The following is a 21,513-nucleotide window of genomic DNA, read 5'->3' on the forward strand; positions in this document are numbered from 1 at the left end:
TTCTCTTTTATATGGTAAGACTAGGATTGGATATTAATTCCTTGACTTTAGTTATATCTCTACATACCTTTTTTTTTGTAATTCCTTGAAAAATAAGGAGAGGCAGTGCTGTCATTTTTGTAATTGAACTGCCTAACTTTAGTTTTATTTGGTGCAATTGTGTACCTTCCCATATCTGCTTGTCTATGAGCAGAAAGATAACTTCTATGGGAAGATAAGTCAACAGAAAATATATTCTGGAAAAAAAAAATTGATTTTCAGTATGATTAGCCTTGCTCTCAGTGCTAAGCCAGTAAGGCTGCTCATGGAAATGCTGCATGGGAGAGGAAGAGATCATCCTTTCCACACAGTGTAGTCTGAGATGGGCTTAGACTGATCATGCATTTCCACCTGGAGTTATCAGCACTTAATCCTTCCTGCCTGTTTCATGTGAAGTTTTGGCCTCATTTAACTAAATGGTGCTGTAGTACCTTATAGCTCTCATTAAAGCTGTTATTTAAAGTGGGGCTTATAAAAACTGTTTGCTTCCCTGTGAACAAGGTGTGCAGCTGACTTGAATGTTGTAGTCTAATGAAAAATATGTTCTGTAGTTTTGTTCATAAACCTACTTCTCAAACATAAAAATAAATGCGTATAAGTTAGGCAGTTTTGAAATCAGCATTAAAGAGATGTATGATAGCCTTAATATTAGTGTTAAATGCTTGACTTTTCTCTACCTTGAACGGAGTAGTATTTTTTTAACTCTTTATTTCTGAATAGAGATGGTTTTTTCTAATGAATTTGAAAACTCTTTCAAAATTTAATCTTTAATAATTCTATTTTACTTAATTCAGAATTAAGATTTAGTCATGATGGACAAACAAGTCCTTAAACTACTTCGTCCTGTCTTCTAAGGTGTAACTGGTTTACTTTGCCCTAATCTCATGCTGAGAGAACTGATTAATACAGTGATTTTTTTTTTCTCCTTATGTGGGCACATTTGGTTTGATGTGGGCAGGCTAATTTGCATCACTGCAACCATGGATACTATTAAGAGCAGGCACGTGGGCTGAGCTTACAGTAATGATTTTTATTTAAGTAACAGTTTGAAATGAGTTCACGGCACTTAAAATACAGAATATGGAAAATCATTGATTTTTCTAGAAAAACTAATTTTTGAGCAGTCATTCTTAGAATGTTTGTTCAATAGTATACTTTTGGTAAAATAGTTGAATTTCAAGTGTTGTAAAATGTATTCAAATAATATTTCTAGTAAGGCTAGCGCAAAAGAATGATTGTTTTGACTATTTTTATTTGAAAATTCTAAGAAACGTGCTGCTTGAACTATACCAGAGCAATATTGGTCTAGTCCAGTACTTTGTTTCTGACAGCAGCCAAAAGCTGGTGTGTTTGGAGAGGGGAAGCATGTATGATGATCAGCCCATAACTGGGGAGAAAGATGAATTTTTTTTCTGAGTTCTTAAGTTTAAGACACAAGTCCTCATAAATTCCAGGTCACAGCTGTTCTGGGTAAGCACAGTGATGCAGCTGCACAAGGTGAGAGGCTGCATGGTGGCTTAACACAGGAGCACAACTACAGCCAGCGTGGCTGAAGCTGGAAAGATGACACTGAGTTTGTGTAATTCCTGCAGATTTCTGCACTTGGTTGTGGAGCTCTAGTTCAGAGAATCCCATTGTTGTTATTGTCGGTTTTCAGAACTTCCTCCTTGAGTGAATTGAGCCCCTTCACCTACTCAATGCAAGTGCAAAAGGCAAGTGGTCTAGTCCAACTACCTGCTTAAAGCAACATCAGCATCAAATTCAGACCAGGTTACTTAAGGCTTTGGTTAGGTCTTGTAAAACCTCTTGCCCTTTCTCAGTTTAAGGCTGGCTGTCCTGTGCACTACAAGGCCCAAGCTTTGTTTTCTGGGTAACCTCCTCTTAGACATTAGAAGACTGCTACTCACGCCTGCAAAGCTGCCTTTCCTCCAGGGTGAACAGGCCCAGTTCCCTGAACCTTTCTTCATTGGTCCTTCAGCCATTTGACCATCTTGGTAGCTGTCCCCTTGTTCCTGTATTCCAGATATGATCTAACAGGTGTTTGAAAAAGCATGAGGAAAGGTTACAATGCAAATGATGACCTTTTGTGGAGGTACTGTGTGCATAAAACCAAAAAATTCGGATGTTGGTAAGAAATAAATTTTGATAGGGGCAATTTTGTGAAAACAATTAAAATATAGGGTTTTATGTATAAACTTGGTGGCCCCAAAGGAGGATGCTTTCTTAAAGTGAAGGAGCAAAATATAGAGTGTTGTGAATTTAAAATTGTAGAAGATATGGAAACTTGGTTATATGGGAAATCAGTATGCTAAAAGCCTAAGGAATACTGTGAGTGCTAAATAGTCCACAACAGCCCTTCCGAGTTGGCACATGTGAATGATGTATCATGTTGGGTTTTGGCAAGGAATGTCATTTTGCCAATATTTCATGTTCTCACTAAAAAACAAATTGCTTTCCAAATATATTTCATTAGATTGCACGTAAATCATAGCTATCTACCTAGCGAGCCAGTTGAGCAGTGCTAATAATACACTGCTTGGCTTTGATATGCCATCTGGTTATAGTGTTGAAGAAAGGTGTGCAGATAAATCGCCATAAAAACTCGGGGAATTGAAAAATTATACATCAGTAACGTTGGCAGTGTTAGCAGATGGTATGAAATTACTCTTGCATGTAATCCTGAAGTATAATGCAATGCCAATGCAACAGCTGCCTGCTAGGATAGTTGGTAACTCAAAATCAAGGATGCTTGTCAGCAGACCAAAGGATTGCTTAACTTTCATTTGGAATAGGAGACAAAATGTGAGAATGATGTATGCCATAGGTAGTTGTAAAGGGTGTTTGCCAAAACCAACGAGGAATCATAGAATAGTTTGGGTTGAAAGGGACCTTAAAGATCGTCTAGTTCCAACCCCCCCTGCCATGGGCAGGGACGTGTCCCACTAGATCAGGCTGCCCCAGGCCCCATCCAACCTGGCCTTGAACACCTCCAGGAATGGGGCATCCCCAACTTCCCTGGGCAACCCATTCCAGTGCCTCACCACCCTCAAGAAATTCTTCCTTATGTCCAGTCTAAATCTGCCCCTCCCCGCATTGCTCCTCATCCTATCACTAGGAGCCTTTGAGAACAGTCCCTCCCCAGCTTTCCTGTAGGTCCCCTTCTGGTACTGAAAGGTCGCTATAAGATCTCCTTGGAGCCTTCTCTTCTCTGGGCTGAACAACCCCAGCTCTCTCAGCCTGTCCTCATATGAGAGGTGCTCCAGTCCTCTGATCATCCTTGTAGCCCTCTTGTGGACCTGTTCCGACAGCTCCATAGCCTTCTTATGGTGAGGATCCAGGACTGGACACAATACTCCAAATGAGGTCTCACGAGAGAGGAGTAGAGGGGCAGAATCACCTCCCTCGCCCTGCTGGCCACGCTTCTTTTGATGCAGCCCAGGATATAGTTGTCCTTCTGGGCTGCAAGCACACATTCCTGGCTCATGTCGAGCTTCTCATCAACCAGCACCCCCAAGGAGTACAAGCAGAGAATACTGATCTTGTCGTGCCAGGAGAAAAGATAGCCCAAGTGCGTGTATTTGTGGTCATGAACAAGCATTTAAAAAGTCTAAAGCTTCAATACACAGGGATGGACTTTGGTAGGAGGTCATGCTTCTGACCCCTGCATGGGAAAGAAACCCAGTGCAACACAGGATAGCATTTAGCTGATTAAATCCCGGAGGTGTAGCTAAAGAACTTAGCAGATACTGTTTTTTGGATTCCGTAGTAGGTGGAACTGCAGGTGGCTTCTCTGAATTTTGAAGATAAATAGGTTTGATGAAGATGAGTGAGGACACAGAAAATGATACAGAAGGTGAAGGTGGCAGAGCATGATGGTGATGGAAATGATAGAGATGATATACAAAATCTGAAAGGCTCTACTGAGAAAGCAGGAGAAAACAGAGTAAAGGCTAATCACTAGTATAAGTTTATGTTCTTAGTGCTTTCTGTGTTTAACTTCTTTTTAAGAAGGTTCTCTTAAATTCAGTTATCTTTCTCTCAACACGTTATTTGGTATTGTCCCAAGCCACTAGCACTTTAGGACTGAAGGCAGTTGCTCTGTAATAATCTTTGATGCTCTCTTAAGTGGATTGTCTCACCAAAATGCATGTAAAATACATAACAAAGGTAAAAAAACTGCGGCATGTGCTTCATATATAGAGCATCTCTAGAGATAACCTTAGTTTACATGTGTCTGCTTCCTCTTTCTAAATTACTGCAGGTTTGCAGGGTAATTTCATGGATAAATTGAAAGTTACTAGAATTGTGTAGTTCCTCAGGCGGAGACATCAGTGAAGTTTGTATTTGAGTTAGCATGCTTGAATAAACTGGATACCATGTACCTGAGGTACTTGTGTGAGGCTGATGAGTCTTACATGAAACTCCTGAGTCTTTGTTTTTAAGTTACTATTTATTTCATCTCCTGTTTTAAAGTAAAAGTTGCTAATTAATACTGCAGATAAGTAACATATGATTACACTGGGTTACTGCACCAGTTCTAGGCTTGTTTGGTTAGGAATCAAATGAAGAGCAGATAAAGCTGTAAAATAGAGCCTGTAAATATTTATATTTCCAGCAGTTGAGTTATACAACTTGTGGACTGATTCTGAGAATATGATGTGTAATATATTTAGGTTGGAGATGACAATACAGCAGTAAAAAAAAGAGAATTAACTCTCTGAAAGCAGTCCTGTAAATAAGACTTCTTCAGAGTGTTTTCACAACTCTTATTTGCCTGCCTGGAACTGTGTGTATTTATTTCAGAAGAGCTGATGGTCGTAACCTGAGTAATTTTCCAGATAGTGGGATTAATGGGAGCAGGACAGTGAAGCATTCATTCCTGATTAGTTTTGGTTTGCTGTCCTTGTTTACTGTGGGAGAACAGTTCAGTCTGTGGCATTGTGTGTGACAGTGGACTGATCTATAAGGTTGCTGCTAGAGATAGTGCTCCTACCTCCTCTTCTACACTGCTCACCTACTAGGAACCTAGTAGAGCCTAGTGTGCTTTTCTGCTGGCTAGTAGGTAAAAGTAACTTGAAAAGGTTGCTGCTGGGATGGAGAGTTGGAAAGTATTGAGCAGTTAGGTTGATTCAGCTGCCTGCTGCAGGTAAAATGATAAGCCTGAACAGTTCAATGCTTTTAGAAGGAGAAGGGGAAGAGAGCAGTTATTCTGTCTTCAGCAAAATCAAAATGCTTGCTCTGTTTAGCTGCTGCTCAGGAAACCGCTCCCTCAGAGGGAGTGGCTTTGGCATAGTTTCCTGTTGTAATGAAAACAGTGGGAGAAAACAGTGGGTGAATAAATGTAATGCTGTTCATGGTTGGACATCAGGTCTCCAACGTGACTCTTTAAGTAGGCAGAGGTATTTAGATTTCTTGATGGCAAAAATACCCAAAAGGCTCCCTCTCTTATTTGAAGTGAGATTTCGGGGTGGCTGAGCTCCCTGGCTGATTATCTGGTATGTCGCTAGGCAGTTTTGTTTTACTAGCTGGCACTGTGTGTGATCAGTTCTCTTCTGTGAATGCAGTAGGTTTCACCATGGCTTTGTTAACATGAGGTGTGTTTTTACATTTCATTGGAGGCTTAATCATAGCCTGATTTACTGTCAGTGTGTATTAGTCATACTTTCATAAGTGGTAATGACATTACTTGAATCTTATTCCTAGGACTGGTATTTACCAGACCAAAGAGAGGAAAACATTGAAGACATCTTCAGGTGAAGATGACTGTCACTGTTCAAAGTGACATTCAGCCCTGTTAGGTTTTGTTGGGTTGTTTTGGGATTTTTTTCCCTTTGGAAGAGATGGTTGTTTAAATTACTGTACACTGCCACATCGTTTAGAGGAGAGAAGGACATGTTTTAATGAAGTTCTAATACATACTAAAAGTGTAACTGTGGGCTACTGTCTTAAAGGTCAGTGTGGGTAGTAATAATCAGCATTTTTTGATCTGATTTTCTGAATGCCCAGCAGAGACTGAACAGTCCTTTGGGTGTTTTAATAATGGTATGACAGTATTGCCTGTAAGAATGATTCCCTCTGCTCCATTGTGTGAAAACAGAACAATAATGACTTCCTTCTTTTGGTCTTTGTATGTACTTGAACAGTGGGTTTCCTTGTGCCCACATACAATATATGCAGAGGACAATTTTACTCCTTCCTTATCTTGGTGGGGCTGAGTGTACCAGCTACCATTCAAGTTTCTCTTAAATGTGCCATTGAGGTGGAGCAGTCCATTGCAGTGGATTTTCTTTCCTTTGTGGCCTGTTTCTTTCCTACTGGAAAAGAAGTTAGTGTGATAGTTGTATTTGACCACTCACATTTGGGGTGCCTTTACTACCTGGTGCAGACACCAACACTGCATAATTCTTTGACTACATTTTGTGCTTGTTACAGGTGATGTACAAATGGTGTAGCTCAGGCTGCAGAGCTTTTCTCTTAAGCAGGCTACAAAGGCTCTTCTGCCTGAGGCTTTCGCATCTGCTGGGGGATTGAGTTGGCCAAATGTGGTAGCTGTGAATCTGGAACTAAGTCACTCTTCTGGCATTCTTCCACTCGGTTTTTATTTGTTTGTAATAACTTTGTTGAAGTCCTTGGAGTGTTATAATGATGAACCTCATTCATTTTTCTTCTGTAATTAAAAGATTCTCTTTTGCGTGCTCATTATTGCTTTGAAGATACGTACTAATTTAAAATTGTGCCTGTTTGACTTGTAGTATATTCCTGTATTTTTTTGTAGATGTTCTATCCAGAAGGACTCTTCTTTCTTATTCTTCAATCTGTTACTTCTTGATTTGAAAAACAAAAAAATCAATCACATATGGTAAAATGAAACTATTCATTACATGGCTGAGTCTGAAAAATCTACGTTGATGGCTTTAACTTTAGTTCAGAAAATGCAGTAGTAGCTAAATCAGGTAGTTTTTCTCAAAAAGCCTCTTCCAAAATGAAGAAGAAACATCTGTTATAACCCTGCAGTCCAGAATGATGATGTTGCTGTTGTAGTTTATTTAAAAGAAAGAAATAAAACCTAAATGCAACACATGCATACACCCCCCACTCTCTCTCAAAACTACCTTTCTGCTGTTGTTTGTAACTAACATTGATGATAACCTTCACTCAGGAAGGCAAATGTAGTGTTATTTTATGATAGGAAACTTTTTTTACCTGCCGTTTTTGTTGTCTTTATGCCTAAAGAAAATGGCTAAAGAATTCTTTAGCCGCTGTATGTTTTTTTTTATTGCAGTTTGACTCTTGATATGCTATAAAAATTCCAGTTAAGATGAGGAGTAGTTAACTGAGTGACCCACTATTAATGAATCTATCTTAAAAGCTGTTCATAGAAAAAATTGTGGAAATAAGCAAAATCTCTTGTATGGTGCGAAATGCATCATTTTTATTTCCTCACTTCCTGATAGGCTGTTTACAGGCTCTGATGTACACAGCTGGTTTTATGCAAGTAACTGGAATCTAGGTGACTGGAAGGAAGCTTGAGGTTGGGTTAGATGCAGCACAGTCATTCCTGATTGTATTTTAATTGATTGTGAAATACTGTTTGGATATCATCAGGGTATTTTGAGGAAATGGAAGAGTACTATTTTATACAACGTTATACAAGTGCCACTGAAAATTGTACATGCATGGCTGGAAGCGCTATTAGACTTGTGAGAGAAGTGCTGTCTGGGAAGTAGGGGGGGAAAAAGCTGGAAGAGCTAGTCTTGATAACATATGGAATATATTTCCAAAATCAAAAGAAGGCAGTGACTTTTCAAACATGATGATGTTCAAATGGGAACAGTAAGTGTTAAGCCAAAACAAATTAAAGCTGGAAATCAAAAGGTTCCTTGCTGCTAAAGTAATTGGTTCAATTAAAGCCTTTTATAAGATAGAGGTAACACAAGCTCATTATGTTGTAGCTGGGTGATTTTAAAGATCATATTAAGTTTATGAAGGTTTTGGGTTGTTTGAGAGACCTGGCAGAAAAATCTGTCTCACTTTGCTTAACTTTGAAGGAAAAGCATCAGATTAGGTTGGATCAAAAAATTAGGTTTGTTACTCATCTGAAATAGTGTAAGCGCTGTTTGTAGCTTGTTCTAATGTATCTTTCCTGTAAAAAGGATTGTAAACATACATACCTAATCATGTTAAACAGCAAAGTTAATTTCAAAATAGGATTGTTTCAATTTCCAAAGTACTCACTGGCAATATAAAAATCTTCACTTTTTCTCACATTAATTAAAATGTTTCTTCATTTATTCCTTCAGAGAATAAAATCAAAACGAGTTTCTGTGTATCAAGTCACCACTGCACTGCAATTTATGAATAGCATGTGGGAACAAATTGGATAGCAGATTGTGACTACAATGAAGGAAATTAAAAACTTTCTGGTAGAATCACCTTGTGTTTTTCTCTGGTTTTGTCTTTAGTTGAGTTCTTGATGCTTGAATGCCTCGTTTAGTGGAGGTTTTTATTTGTTTTTACAGAAATACACTTCACAGCCTAGAAAGTTAAGGCTTTGGAAAAAAGAATATTTAGTATAGGGTGTTGTTTTACGTCCTTATCTTTAAATGCTGTTGTTCACAAGCAGAGGGACATGGAGAAAGGCTGCCCTCTGCTGCTTATAACATGTTTTTCTCAGGCTGACAAAAGCAGGACGCTGTGGGTGTCTATACTTTTGAGAACTTGGCAAGGCGTTCTCAGCCCTCTGATATTTGAAATATGTAAGGCTGTCCTTTTTGAAAGGTAGAGAAGACCACAGAGCTAGAATTAAGCTGTTTGTTTGGTGACCGTGAAGCCTTAAAATCTTGCTTTATATTACTATGGGTTTTTTCCTGTATTATATTTTGGGAATTCCTCTATACAGTTAATAACCTTCCATATCCCTGTGGTAATTCATGTTAAAATTGGATTATCTCAGCCCTTATTAGCCCGGATACTGATGTCCTGTAATATGGGAACTGGCAATACTAAACAACTTTTGGTGATCGCTGTTCTTCTGTGGAATATTTTAAAGGGCTTTTGCAACTTCAGTTACTGTTTGTATCCTTTTCCTTTCTTAATTTAAACTTGTGTGTTCTCAGCAGCCCTAGTACTATCCTCAGTACTGTGTCCTCAGCTTTGTGTTATGACTTCCATTATAACATCAAGTAAAGTTTCAAGTTTCTAGCATTTTTATGACCTGCCTTGTGTTGTATGGCTTAGACACTACAGTGCACAAGTGCATTAAACCTTTTATAATTTTCTTTCCCTTTTCCCTTTTTGTTTTTCCTCTTTGTCATTGTATTACTATCTCTTTAATCAATGCTCAAGATGCCTGGTGGAAGCCTTGAGTAGATCAGAGTCTCTGTTCTACTACTAGTAGGCGATGCAAATTGAATCCCTCAGAGTACCAATACTCTTCCAGAATGAAGCACTGTCAAATACTGTGAACCAAGAGTTCAATGAGAGTTCATTTGGCAAGGGTTTCTTCCATCTTGAACTCCATACTCTCCAGTTGATTTGATGTTGCTGAAGGGGCCGAGTGTGCTGTTGCCCGTGTACTAGCCCTAGGTATGCTTTGGTTAACCCTTTCTGTGTTCTTCATGCTGGACTGTTCTCCAGAAACCACTCGTGTATTCTGTCTCTTATGTGCAGCAGCCACACTTCTCCTTTGTAGTGCTTCCTGTTGGTTTAGTTCAGCTGTAGATGAAGTATAACAGAATTTGCAGAAATGAAGTCTTAGATGATTTCACAACAGATACAAATAGCTTGTGCGGGCTTAAAATATGCTTAAAGCAGACTACTTTGCTGTGTATGGTTTTGGTTTTGGGTTTTTTTTTTTTGGTTTTTTTTTTTGTTTTTAAGAGTCACTATTCTCTTAGCACTGGTTTAGAAGTCTGTCTTATATCTTGGCTTTCATCCTTTTGCTCAAATGGCAAGCATTACTAAGACCATTTGACTAGAGCTGGAAATGTAGTTTGAAATGAAAATTGTAGGACTCTACTAGCTTTGAATTTTCCAGGTTCAAGGTGGCTCTTGAAAAGGCTCTCTAAAGATTTTTCTCTTCTTTTTTTAAAGAAAACCACCCTCTTACATCAAATAAAGATAGTATCTTGAATTCCTTGACTGCTTTACACAAGCCTCTCTTTAGTGATGGAAGTGGCATAAGAACCTAAGTGTAAAGAACCGAAGTTTGTCTTATTGTGACCTGACTGCTTTATTGATGGATCAAGTGGTGATGCTGTGGGGAGAGAGCAAGATGAGTGCTCTTCTGCCTGTGCTTCTATTGAAAACACCTTCTCTGTTAGGTTAGCGTGAGATGTGATTCTTATGTGCTACCTGAAGTCACCTTTACATATATACAGCCTCTGGTTAATGACAAAAAAGGAATTCTACTGACAAAATAACAATAATGCAAAACTCTTGATTTCTGCTAAGCAGTTGGCTCACAGAATCTGAGGAGAGTATAATGCATGGAATTAATGTATGGAAAAACATGTGTAGGATGAGACTATACTTCTTTTATCTTAGGACTCTTGTTCTGAGCGTGACTGGTATTTCATCTTAAGAAAAACATTGTAAGTAAAGAACCAGTGCCCTCTTCAGTTCTTATCCCAATCCAGCAGGCAGCATCTTTGAGATTACACTTATAGACTTTTATTAGACCTTAGTCTATATTTAATTTACAATTTTGAAGTTCCTTTTTGAATGTTCTATATCCCGGGTGATTAGTTCTACAGTAGTTGTTTGTTTGCTTTGAAACATCTGGGTGATTTAATTGCCTGTTAATGCTTATGTTGCCTTAAATAGTAAATACTTTTTATATGCCTTCGCCATGCCATTCATCTTTTTAAAGATTTCATATCATGTTCCCATACTCTGCTGCTTGCTTTATAAGGTGAAGAACTTTGTCAGTTTCATCTTTTCAAGTGGAAGCCACTGAGTATCTTTATCCTTGCTCTTATTCTCTGCATTCTTTAGGTTCTTGTTGCTATTTTTCCCAGATGAGATCATCAGAAATGTTTTCAATAGGCAAGATTTGTGATCACCTCAAAATTGTGCAGGGAAGCAATACTTTATGGTGTTCTCCAAGTTTCTTTTTTGAAAATTGGAACTTTTCTCACTAATAGCTTTCCTCCGCTTGGTCCTTTAAAAACTCCTCTATCTTTTTAGTTAAGGTACTATTTTCTAGGTGTTTTAAAAGCAACAGAGGGGAGATGGGAGGGCAGAATGACCTACTTTTGCTGTAACATGCTGTCACATTCACTCACGTATTTGGGTCCTAACTGGAGTAATTTCAAAGCTCAAGTAAGGCACTGTTTTCTGTAGCCAAGTATTGCATCTTGCTAAAATATACTAAGAAGAAATACTCAGTTTTTGAGTTCTGTAATTAGTTTGCCAACAGCTGTTGAGGTTTCTTAAGGACTGGTGTGTGTGCCCTAGATTCCTGCTGAAGTACTGTGGTTTAGAAACATGTTTTAATATGCAGAGGCTCTAAGGTCACTAAGTATTATTGAGTCTAGGATCAATATTTTGTAAGTTAGCTTCATAAACTGTGGATACAAATCTAAAGCAAAGGTAAGTTTAAGCTGCTAATGTTACAGATGTTTTGGTAATCTTAAACTATGATTTAATACCTCTATGCTCTCATACTTGTGAATTAAAAGTAAACAACTATTTCTTAAGTGTTTCTGGAGATTGCTTTCATCAGGTTCAGACCTCATTGCCAATTGAGTATGTACTGTTACGTTTTTTTTTCTCTTATAAGGGGTGTTCCTTGTGCCTTCTGTGCGTGTCCAGAGAAGAGCAACAAAACTGGTGAGGGGGCTGGAGAACAGGCCTTATGAGGAACGGCTGAGAGAGCTGGGGGTGTTTAGCCTGGAGAAGAGGAGGCTGAGGGGAGACCTCATTGCTCTCTACAACTACCTGAAAGGGGGTTGTGGAGAGGAGGGTGCTGGGCTCTTCTCCCAAGTGACAGGGGACAGGACGAGAGGGAATGGCCTCAAGCTCCCTCGGGGAGGTTCAGGCTGGACATCAGGAAAGAATTTTTCATGGAAAGGGTCATTGGTCACTGGCAGAGGCTGCCCAGGGAGGTGGTTGAGTCACCTTCCCTGGAGGGGTTTAAGGGACAGGTGGATGAGGCGCTGAGGGCCATGGTTTAGTGTTTGATGGGAATGGTTGGATTCAATGATCCAGTGGGTAATGGCACTTGGTAATAATGAAGTATGTATAACATCACTGTTCAAATTCTTGGCAAAGTTCAGCTTTAATTTGACAGCGATTTTTGCTGTGAGAATAAGTGTTTTAATTGTGTGAGCAAGCAATTAAGATAATCGAACCTGCTATAAGAAAATGTCATCGAGATTCCTTTGAAGAACTCAAGTTCAGTTCAAGTACCAAGTCCCACACTTCTGACTTAAGCTGTTCTGTTCATGATGATTAAGTTGTAATTTGCCTTTTCAGTTTTAAAAAGGCATAACACCACCCCCTGTTGCTTTTTTTCAAGCCTGTTAATTACTTATTTCCTCCTTATGTGCAAGCTCTGAGAGCATTAGTGCACTGGCTACCATATTAATGAGCACTGAATACGAGAATGAATCTGCTAACAGCAGCAGAAATGCTTGGGAAAATACTTTGTAAAAACCAGCAAGAAGTGATACTAATTTCTTGGCAGTACTGGCTCTACCCTAAACTGCTTATAGCTTGCACTGTCACTGAACCTGTTGTCCCTCATAACTATTAGATGCTTCTCGGTACAGCTGTTATTCCCAGTACCAGTGCATGGGTTTGTTCTGTCCTTGCTGCAGAAACTGTTTCATCTCTTTGTGGAGCCTCATGAACCACCTTCTGACCCAGTCCTCTAGCTCAGAGGTTTGTGTTAAGGTCTTGCAGTTTCTTATATCAGCCTCTTTAACTACTGGAGTGTCTCCTGTCAGTTGCTTGGAGTGTGCTGTGTGTCGAGATGCCAGCAACTAGTGAAACATTGGGCAATATAGGCCCCAGGATCTGTCCTCAGGGTGTTGTGCTAGTCAGGTATCATGCTGTCGGTCACTTTTTGAGTCTAGTGGCTCAACCCACATGACAGCATGTTTGTCCTGCTTGTGAGTCCATAATTTCCAGATGAGAAAGCTTCAAGAGGCCCTGTCAGGAGGCTTTCAAAAACTTGGTTTGTCCATTCTGTTCCTTTTGGCAACTCTTCCCTTTACCTTTTGGTTTCCCGGAAAATGGCAGCAAGGGTCAGAACCTGCAGGGAACAGCAGTCTTCCTTTTCTGTTCTCAGTTAATAAAGCTGCCAGTATGTTTAAGTATCTGGGTTGAGATGGTTATCTTGGTCCTTTTCTGTGAGAGGATTTGCATTTTAATGTGGAGGAAGTGATGGAGTTGCCAATGAACTGAAACTGTAGGCTGGCAAATTCTTTTACTCATTGGAGTTGAGTAGTAGTATTATGGATCTTTTCCCTTTTAGAGGAAGGAGTCATCTCTGGTTTTGTTCATATGTATATGGATGATAGAAGAAATAATACTGTGGGAATTTCCCCCTTAAGCATTGTACCAACTGTGTTGCATGAAAAAGTCTTAGAAAACAGTGGTTTCTTACAGCACCTCGTGACAGTCCTCTGTACTCAGAAATGTATGGCAGATACTTGAGCATCAACAGGACAATATCTCTCAGTAAACTATTTTGTAATTGAGACATGTTCCGTTTTCACTGTTTTTAAAGCAGCAGGACGGGTGGACTGATTGGTGTTTGTCTCTGCAAGCAATTTTTGCGTTGTCTGCAGTGGAGGCAAAATAAAACACTTATTAGTACTGTGCAAGCACTTAATCTCCACAGGCTGTGGAAAGCTCTTGGCCTCTCCTCTGTTGGTGCTACATCAAAGCAGTAGAGTAGAAACATGTCAAATTGCAGTCTTTTTGTTGTTGTTATTCTAAGGAAGTGTGAATGGCTACCAAAATGAAACTGAAGTAGCATAAGTCTTCACCAAATAAAGGCAAGTATTATTAGTATATTTCCTTTTCCTCATTTTTGCTTAATTTTTACCTGTGTGCCTTTTTTTTTTCTAGTGGAGGCACAGATGCTTGATGATGCTTTGAGAGTTACTCAGCAACAGAGCTACTTTTCTTGGCTATGTTGCATAAAAGGTATTCCACTACTGAAAACTGCTGCTCTGAAGAAAGCACTTTCAAAAAGATTCTGAGCAATCCTTCAATAGCTGCAGGACCTTCATATGTTATCCATTCTGGAATAAAACTCAAAGATGTGGTCGCTTTCTTTCCATTGCCCCCCACAATAGTTCCTGTTTGACAGTCTGAATCAAACTGTCCTTCTGTCTCAGGTTAATAGATACTTAAGGAAAATGATGTTTGGGGAGGCTATGCTTAGCCTACTTGGCCTGGGTCCTATGGGGAACAATCCAGATTGATAGATGAAGTCCTTGCTCCAGCCTGGTCTTTACACCTCGGGGAGCACTCCCAGCTGATCACGCCCTGCTGGATTCAGTCTTCCCCACTGCTCATAGCCCTGAATGTATAACCTTGTTTTGCTAATGATCTCAATCACTGGAGTTGAGTCTATCCACATTAAATACAAACTGTGTGGAAGTTTCATTGAGGGTGTGGGGAAGGGATGAGATTAGATTCTTTCAGAAGGCCTATTACATATTGGGATTTATAGTTGATCACTTCTATCTTTAGGATTGTGTCTGTTGTTCTCTAGAATGGAGTTTGAATGGAATTATCTAGGGCTAAATATATGTACTTCTTTCTCTGTGGACAGATGGGAGCAACATATCAAACATAACTTTAGAATAACCTCATGCCTTTATTTTAAGAGTGATTTCAGCAGCGTTTTTTGAATGCAAAAATCTCACATTTCATCATTTTAAGTGAGTTTTCAGGCCAGACTCATACTGGGTTTGGCTGGGATGGAGTTAATTTTCTTCACAGCAGCCCATATGATGCTGTGTTTCAGATTGTGACAAACTGTTGATCAACTCACCGGTATTTTATGTATTGCTGAATAGTGCTCAGGCTGTGTCAAGGCCTTCTCTGCTTCGAATTCTTCTGCCATAGAAAGTAGGTTGGGGGTGGGCAAGAGGTTGTGTGGGGACACAGATGGAGCATCTGACCCAAACTGACAGAGAAGATGCTCCTTATTTGTTAACATCATGCTCAGCAATGAGGATGTCTTTAGAAAGTAGCTGTTGCTCAGGTTGGCCATTGATCTACTGGTGGGAGGTGGGTAAGGATTTGACTTCTCTCACTTGTGTACGCACTTGTTTTTCCCGTATTTATTTATCTTGACTTGTGAGGTCTCTCCCCTTGCATCTGCCTTTCTGATTTTCTTCCCTCTTTCTGTGGCGGGTGGTGGGGTGAGGGGTTGAGTGAGGAAGCAGTTGAGTGGGTGCTTATCAGGGTCAATACTACAGTCTGTCTCTAGGCATGTTATGTATGCTTGAAGTGATGTAGTAGTATTTATTTTAGGGATTTCCTAGTTGAACTGTATTCTAATCACAGTACAGTCTATTCGGAATACGGTCACCTTTATTTTTTTAATCCTCACAAATGTTACCAATATAATGCAATTTATTTTCTGCAGTGAATCTAAAGAGGTCAGGTAGGCTTCAGTCTGCGCCGTTTACGTCCTCTTTATTGGATCAAACTTGAAGCCTTGCAAAGGGAACCATTTACTTTCAGTCCTTTTCTAGTCTGTTTTGAAGATGTTCTTCGAGTTTCGGTGGTTTCCAACCAGGATAAGTAGAATTGAATTTTGCATTTTGTGGTAGTCATACAAGCCAATTCTGGAACCTTTCTAATTTTCAGGAACTTCTTTTGTGGAAACTAAATATGTAAAGGGATGCTTCAGTACTGCTAAAATAGAATCATAGAATAATCAGGTTGGAAGAGACCCACCGGATCATCGAGTCCAACCATTCCTATCAAACACTAAACCATGCCCCTGAGCATTTCCAAAACATCTGAAAAAAGGGAAGAGATACCACTTGGGGCCTTTTTAATTCCAAAATATGAAATGGCCATGTACCTGCCTTAACAGAGTATGACTTGCTGTAAGCTATAACTTCTTGTAAGGGAGTGCTACCAGTTAATATAAGTTACTATATAGCATTTTAGTATACTTCTCTCCTCTTTGATATTCTTAAGAGCTTTCTCATTGTATAAATGCTGCCTGTTGTTGCTTAGGGAGCCTTTCCCCTCCCTGTTTCCCCTTCCTTTGGTGTGGATTGTTTGATATTTATTCCCTTGCCTGCTACCTGCTTTTAAGAAACTTGCAAATTATCAATATCCTTGGATACCTCTGTTCCTCCAGTTAGTTTGGCTGCAGTTAACCTACAGTATTAGAAATATGAAGAAGCAGAGGCTGACAGAGGAATAATATCATTAAATATCTTTGAAATGACACTTGAATACATAGTACCTCTATCTGGTGGTAAGTCAGGAAGGTCTGTGTTTTGTGAAGTTTGGCTTCTAAAAGCTCCAGTCTGTCATTATTTTGCAGCTTGTATTTTGAAACCTGATTATTTTTCCATATAGAGGGCATCATAACACAGACACCTCTGTGATCCTTCTCTGATGTGGCATTATATTTTCTTCCTCTGTTTTCAACTGAAGAGAACTCCAAAAGTAAGTTTATATATAAAGTGTCCATATCGATGGTCACCCAGTTGGGAAGGAAATTACTGTCTGTTTTTTGGCTTGACTTATGAAGGACTTCATCGGATGGATGTCCTAGATCTGTCTTATATGTAACAATTCAAGACTTGGAATAAACTGGGAGAAAAATCATGAACACCCACTGAAAAGTTTCTATTCATAGGATTTGTTCTGGCCTTAAATGCCATTGTGGGGCAAGTTTTAAAAAATGCAACTATTAATCGATTTCTTCTCTCTAAAGTAACATTTTATCCTCCTCCTGAAGCTGATGGGACTGTGATATTCTTCAGGGTTTTGGAAACTTAAAGCACACACATCTGTATTTACAGTATGTTAATTGTCCCAGAAAATATTTTCCTGTTGTTGGTGTCAAAACAATAGAAAGGAGTCTCTGTTTTTGAGAAGTTGGTGATAATTATTTTCAGCACATGTGGGTCAGATTGAGTGGGCACTGCAACTTCTGTATATGAGAGTATTGAGCTTTAGAAGGGCGGATGCACATCAGTGTTGTGTGCTGGAGGTGCAACAGTGGCTGGTGGTTTAACTCCTGCAAACATGTTTACCTGTGAACCTCCCAGAAAGGTGCTTCAGAAGTATGTATGCCTGTCAGAGATACCCTTTAGAAGGGGAATTTTCAGCTCATAGTGTTTTCTGTAAATAAACTTGTTTGCCTGAAAATACTGTGCAAATGATGTTCTGGCAGTTCGGGAGCTCACAGGAACAAGCACTACATTTTTTGGCTGCCTTCTCAAAATGAGCTTGGATGGTCATCTGATACTTCAGGGAGCAAGAACTGTAAAGCCAAAGAGACCTTAATAGGTGCTGATGGATGCAGTTTGCACCAGACATTGGCTGTTATGAAACTAGTGTTCAAATTTCATTTACCTCATAGAAAATGCTTATAAAATCACTACTCTTTGAATCATTACAGCAGTTAGAGATTTTTCTTTGGTCCCGCCCCTATTGCTGTGCTTGCATACAGAAGATGAGCTGCTGTGGGAAATGATGTCTGAGGCTGTTTGGGGAAAAATTGTAGGTCGTGGCACATGGTGGAAAGAAAACCATGCATAACAGTGTGGAAATGCTGTCATCTGTAGTCCTTGGATGTCCTACCAAGAAAGAGGTCCTCATGCAAATGAAGTTTATTTTGAGGTTTACTGTGGGCTGAGTTACACTTTTTTTTTCTCCAGACATCTTGCCTTAGGTTTGGTTTTATCAATCTCCACATTTATAAAAAGATGAGTGTCTCAGTATAATTCATGAAGTTACTTGTTTCTGAGCTGTAAGTGTGGATGCCAGTTTTACACTACATAAAACTTTGTGCCTCAAGGGGTGCTTATCAGGTAAAACCAAATGAAGTAAAAGGGAGAAGACAGAAGGCTGCTACAGGTGTAAACAGAGGTGAACAGTCACCTCCTAAACAGGGGGGATCTAACAAGGTGTCTCTGGAAGTCTTAAATGCTTTTTTACAATACTGTTCAGTACAATTAGAAATAGAAGTGATGGCTAACATGATTTCAGTGAAGCTGTTTGCAAAGGTTTGTTAGCATTTGATACAAAAGCAGAGAAATAAGATGTGTTTCTGATCAAATTCTGTAATGCAATTAATTACAATGTGTAAATACATTAAAAACCTGCAGGGACCCCGTACTTGTAGAAAAAGAAATAAGATAAATAATAAAGGAAAGAAAATAAATAATAAAACCTCGAACAAATCATGTTTAAAAGCATTTTGTGTGTCAGCCTTGTTAGCACGCAACAAAGAACAACAAAACTTCAGGCGACCGTGACCTTATTTACCTCGGTTCTAAGGACAAGAGCTTTTCTCTTTGGATTGTTCTCTAAGTGTTCACATGTACGGCTGCAGCGTTGCACCCGGAGCTCCTCGTCACGTCGCTGCACAGTCCAGAGTATTTGTGATTTCCTAGAGACAACGGAGGGGGGAAAAAAATAGCAGCTTCAGCTTTCAGCGTGGTGAAGTTGGAGGATATTCGTGTATTTCTGTAGCTGTTTCTCCACCGCTTCTGGCAGGCCGTTACCTGTCTCCCTCGGCAGCTCAAGCGCGTTTTTTGACACGTGTCAGATAACCTTGAATTTTTCACGTTTGGAGGTGAGGATTAAATATCCCGCAGCGTTCGCTCTGCGCCTGCCGCCCCCTCCCCGAGCGAGCGGGCGCGGGCTGCAGCCCCGCAGAGCAGCGCGGTCCGGGCGAGGCTCCCTCGGCCCCGTCCCTCCCCGCGGCCGCCGAGCGGCGGCGCTGCCCCCGCGGGAGGCGGCGGAGCGGCCGCTGCAGCAGGTGGAGCCGCCTGGGATGCGACCGCGGGCTGGAGCCGAGATCCCGGCGCTGCGCGGGGCCGGGACGCGGCCGGCGCTAACGAGCTCCCAGCGAGAGGCGGCTCGGGAATTCCCACCCTGGATCCGGGGTTCCTCCTTCGCTCTTTTTTTTAAGATCCGGTTTCTAATGTGAAGCAAAATTTTTCCCGAAGGATTCAACCTTTTTCTCTAAAGGCTCGGTTTTGCACACTATGGACCTAGAATAAATGTCAAAGACGGGCAGCAAGCAGCGCTTACCGAGGCATTTTTCTGGAATCTCAGTCACGGATCGATTGAAGTGCACGGGGTCTGAAAAAATGTCTCCTAGCATAAAAAACTTGGATTGTTTTTCTCCGATGCTCTGCCACTGTAAAGTAGCATGTACCAACAACACAATATCTTTAATGTTTGGATGTAAGGTGGGTCTATAAAAGGACTTTCCTGGAAATGTAAGCTGCGTTTACTGAGTGCTTGCCATTATGTCTAATGTAACTGTACCTTGAATTTCCGATTAAATAGTGTGTATTTTGTGCCATGCCTTACTCTATTATCAGTGCTCTTGGTGATTGTGACAGAAGTAGTGAATTATCATACCTACTGCTTAAAGATTCCTTTGAACAACGTTTTGAATTTACTGAATGCCGCATGTAAAATGTCGTCATTCTCCATTAATCAGCATTAATCATCGTGTAATCAGTTTATTGCACTTGGCTTTCATTTTCATCAGCTGCGGAGAATTAAATACACAGGAGACTTGCACTGAGATGCAGGGCTGGAAATGCCTCCTGACATCATATTGATGGAAGCAATTGTTAGTGGCAGGTTTGGGTTTAACAGTGCCCTCAGGCATTTGGTCGTTCTAGGACTACATCAACTGTTTAGGTTTCAGAGGAAGAAAACACATAATTTGGTAATCCTTAGAATAGTAAAAGGAATATAAGAGTGTCATGTCAAAAAGGGGGGTTTTCTTGGTAAAATTAACCCCCAACAATCAGGATAGGATGAGGACACAGAGTACTAGAAAGCCCCTTGAAAATTAAAGAGATAAGTATGTGAAGTTCCTTTTGAGACAGATTCAGAAATCTTTCTCTCGAAAACTTATTTTGCATGTTTGGCGTTTGCAAGCTCAGCATTTGTTATTTTTAACAAAAAAAAAAATTCAACTAATTTTATTTTGCAAATTGGGCACAATTGTGTGTATACAGGTATCGCACATGCTTGTGTGATACCACAAAATGTGCATGTTTAATAAATGTCACCCAGATTGGGAGGGAGGAGTCTAAATTTTTATGGATCTTTTGATAGTGTGAATGATTTGTTGTGAAACTTAAAAAGTTGAATGTTGTATTTCCAGGAAGGAAGAACTACTTGAATCTACTTCTCTTTCATGCATTTAAAACATTTTTCAGTTGAAAAATACATATATACTTATCGATGCACTTTGGAAACTATCTGCTTATACCATTAAGATTCATTTCCATCTTATTGCAGAACTGCCTGCCCCTTTTTACTTATAGTATGTTTTCATATTTGAATAATAAACCCGGGAAGGAAGCCCTGGAGTGAAAATACTCTGTGTGTTTTACCTTTGCCGGTGGAGGGGCAGGGAGCGGTGCTGTTCCCTTTAAGACCCAACTAAAAATACCCGCGGCCCTCCAGGCTCCCCCTGGGGCGGGTTGTGTGGGTGGCAGCGATGCCGGGGCCGGTGCCTCGGCGGCTCCCGGTGCCCCGTGCCGGGAGGGGGGAGGCTGCCGGGGGAGCGGCCCCTGGCTCTGCCCGGGCCACCGGGGCCTCCTGCGGGCCAGGGGCGGCTTGGGCGCAGAGAGTTTAGCAGAGATTGTGTTTTAAAATACCAGAGATCCATTTCTGCGTCGGCTTCAATTTATCTTCAAATAAACGCGTGTTGCTGTTCATGCAGAGGGGATGCTCCATACTGTGCATCCCGAACGAACAGAAGGATCTAGATTTAAATAGCTGGGGCTTGCTGTTGTGCTGAGAGGTTTTGTGCTAGGCACTTGTCCTTTTTCATGGAAAAGTTGCAGGATTGCATTGCACTAAAAATAAAACACTCTGGTCCTCTGAGAAGATGGGCTTTGCATACTGAAAGAGTCAATATTTAAATGACAGTGTGAAACAGTAATACAGCTAACTTGGTCGGTCCTTAACATAAAGGCAGTTCATGTCACGAGTAATCCTATGAAACACTGTTTTCCATTTTCCTTTACTATTTTTGATGACAAGTGAAAAGAACATTAACAATCTAATTGTTCCTTCTTTGATCTCTTTTCCTTGGCATTCTGAAGCAGGTTAACTTCTTCACTATGAATATTTCTGGTGTTTTTGTAAATATAGTTATGTATCTTAAATTATTGTATCATTTCTGGAGATACGTGACATGAAGCCTTATGTAAATACTTGCATTTAACACTAGCTGTGGATTTTGACGTTTGATGGAACACTGTGACCCAAATAAAC

At 40.2% G+C, this 21,513-nt stretch overlaps 1 protein-coding gene across 13 annotated transcripts in view; it reads left to right on the plus strand.

Annotated features, from left to right (window-relative positions):
- The window catches only part of DLG1 (discs large MAGUK scaffold protein 1), a 152,089-nt gene that overhangs the window by 26,800 nt on the left and 103,776 nt on the right, over positions 1–21,513 (plus strand). For 2 of the 13 annotated variants that reach the window (XM_069865367.1, XM_069865369.1), the window contains exon 1: positions 19,163–19,457. The exons of the other annotated variants lie outside the window; for them this stretch is intronic. In XM_069865367.1, the coding sequence (XP_069721468.1) occupies positions 19,266–19,457 (192 nt within the window). In that variant the 5' untranslated portion in view covers positions 19,163–19,265. Of the gene's footprint in view, positions 1–19,162; positions 19,458–21,513 lie in introns of those variants that run through there. 13 annotated transcript variants of the gene reach the window in all.

Source organism: Phaenicophaeus curvirostris, chromosome 10, assembly GCF_032191515.1.
Source record: "Phaenicophaeus curvirostris isolate KB17595 chromosome 10, BPBGC_Pcur_1.0, whole genome shotgun sequence".
Lineage (NCBI taxonomy): Eukaryota > Metazoa > Chordata > Aves > Cuculiformes > Cuculidae > Phaenicophaeus > Phaenicophaeus curvirostris.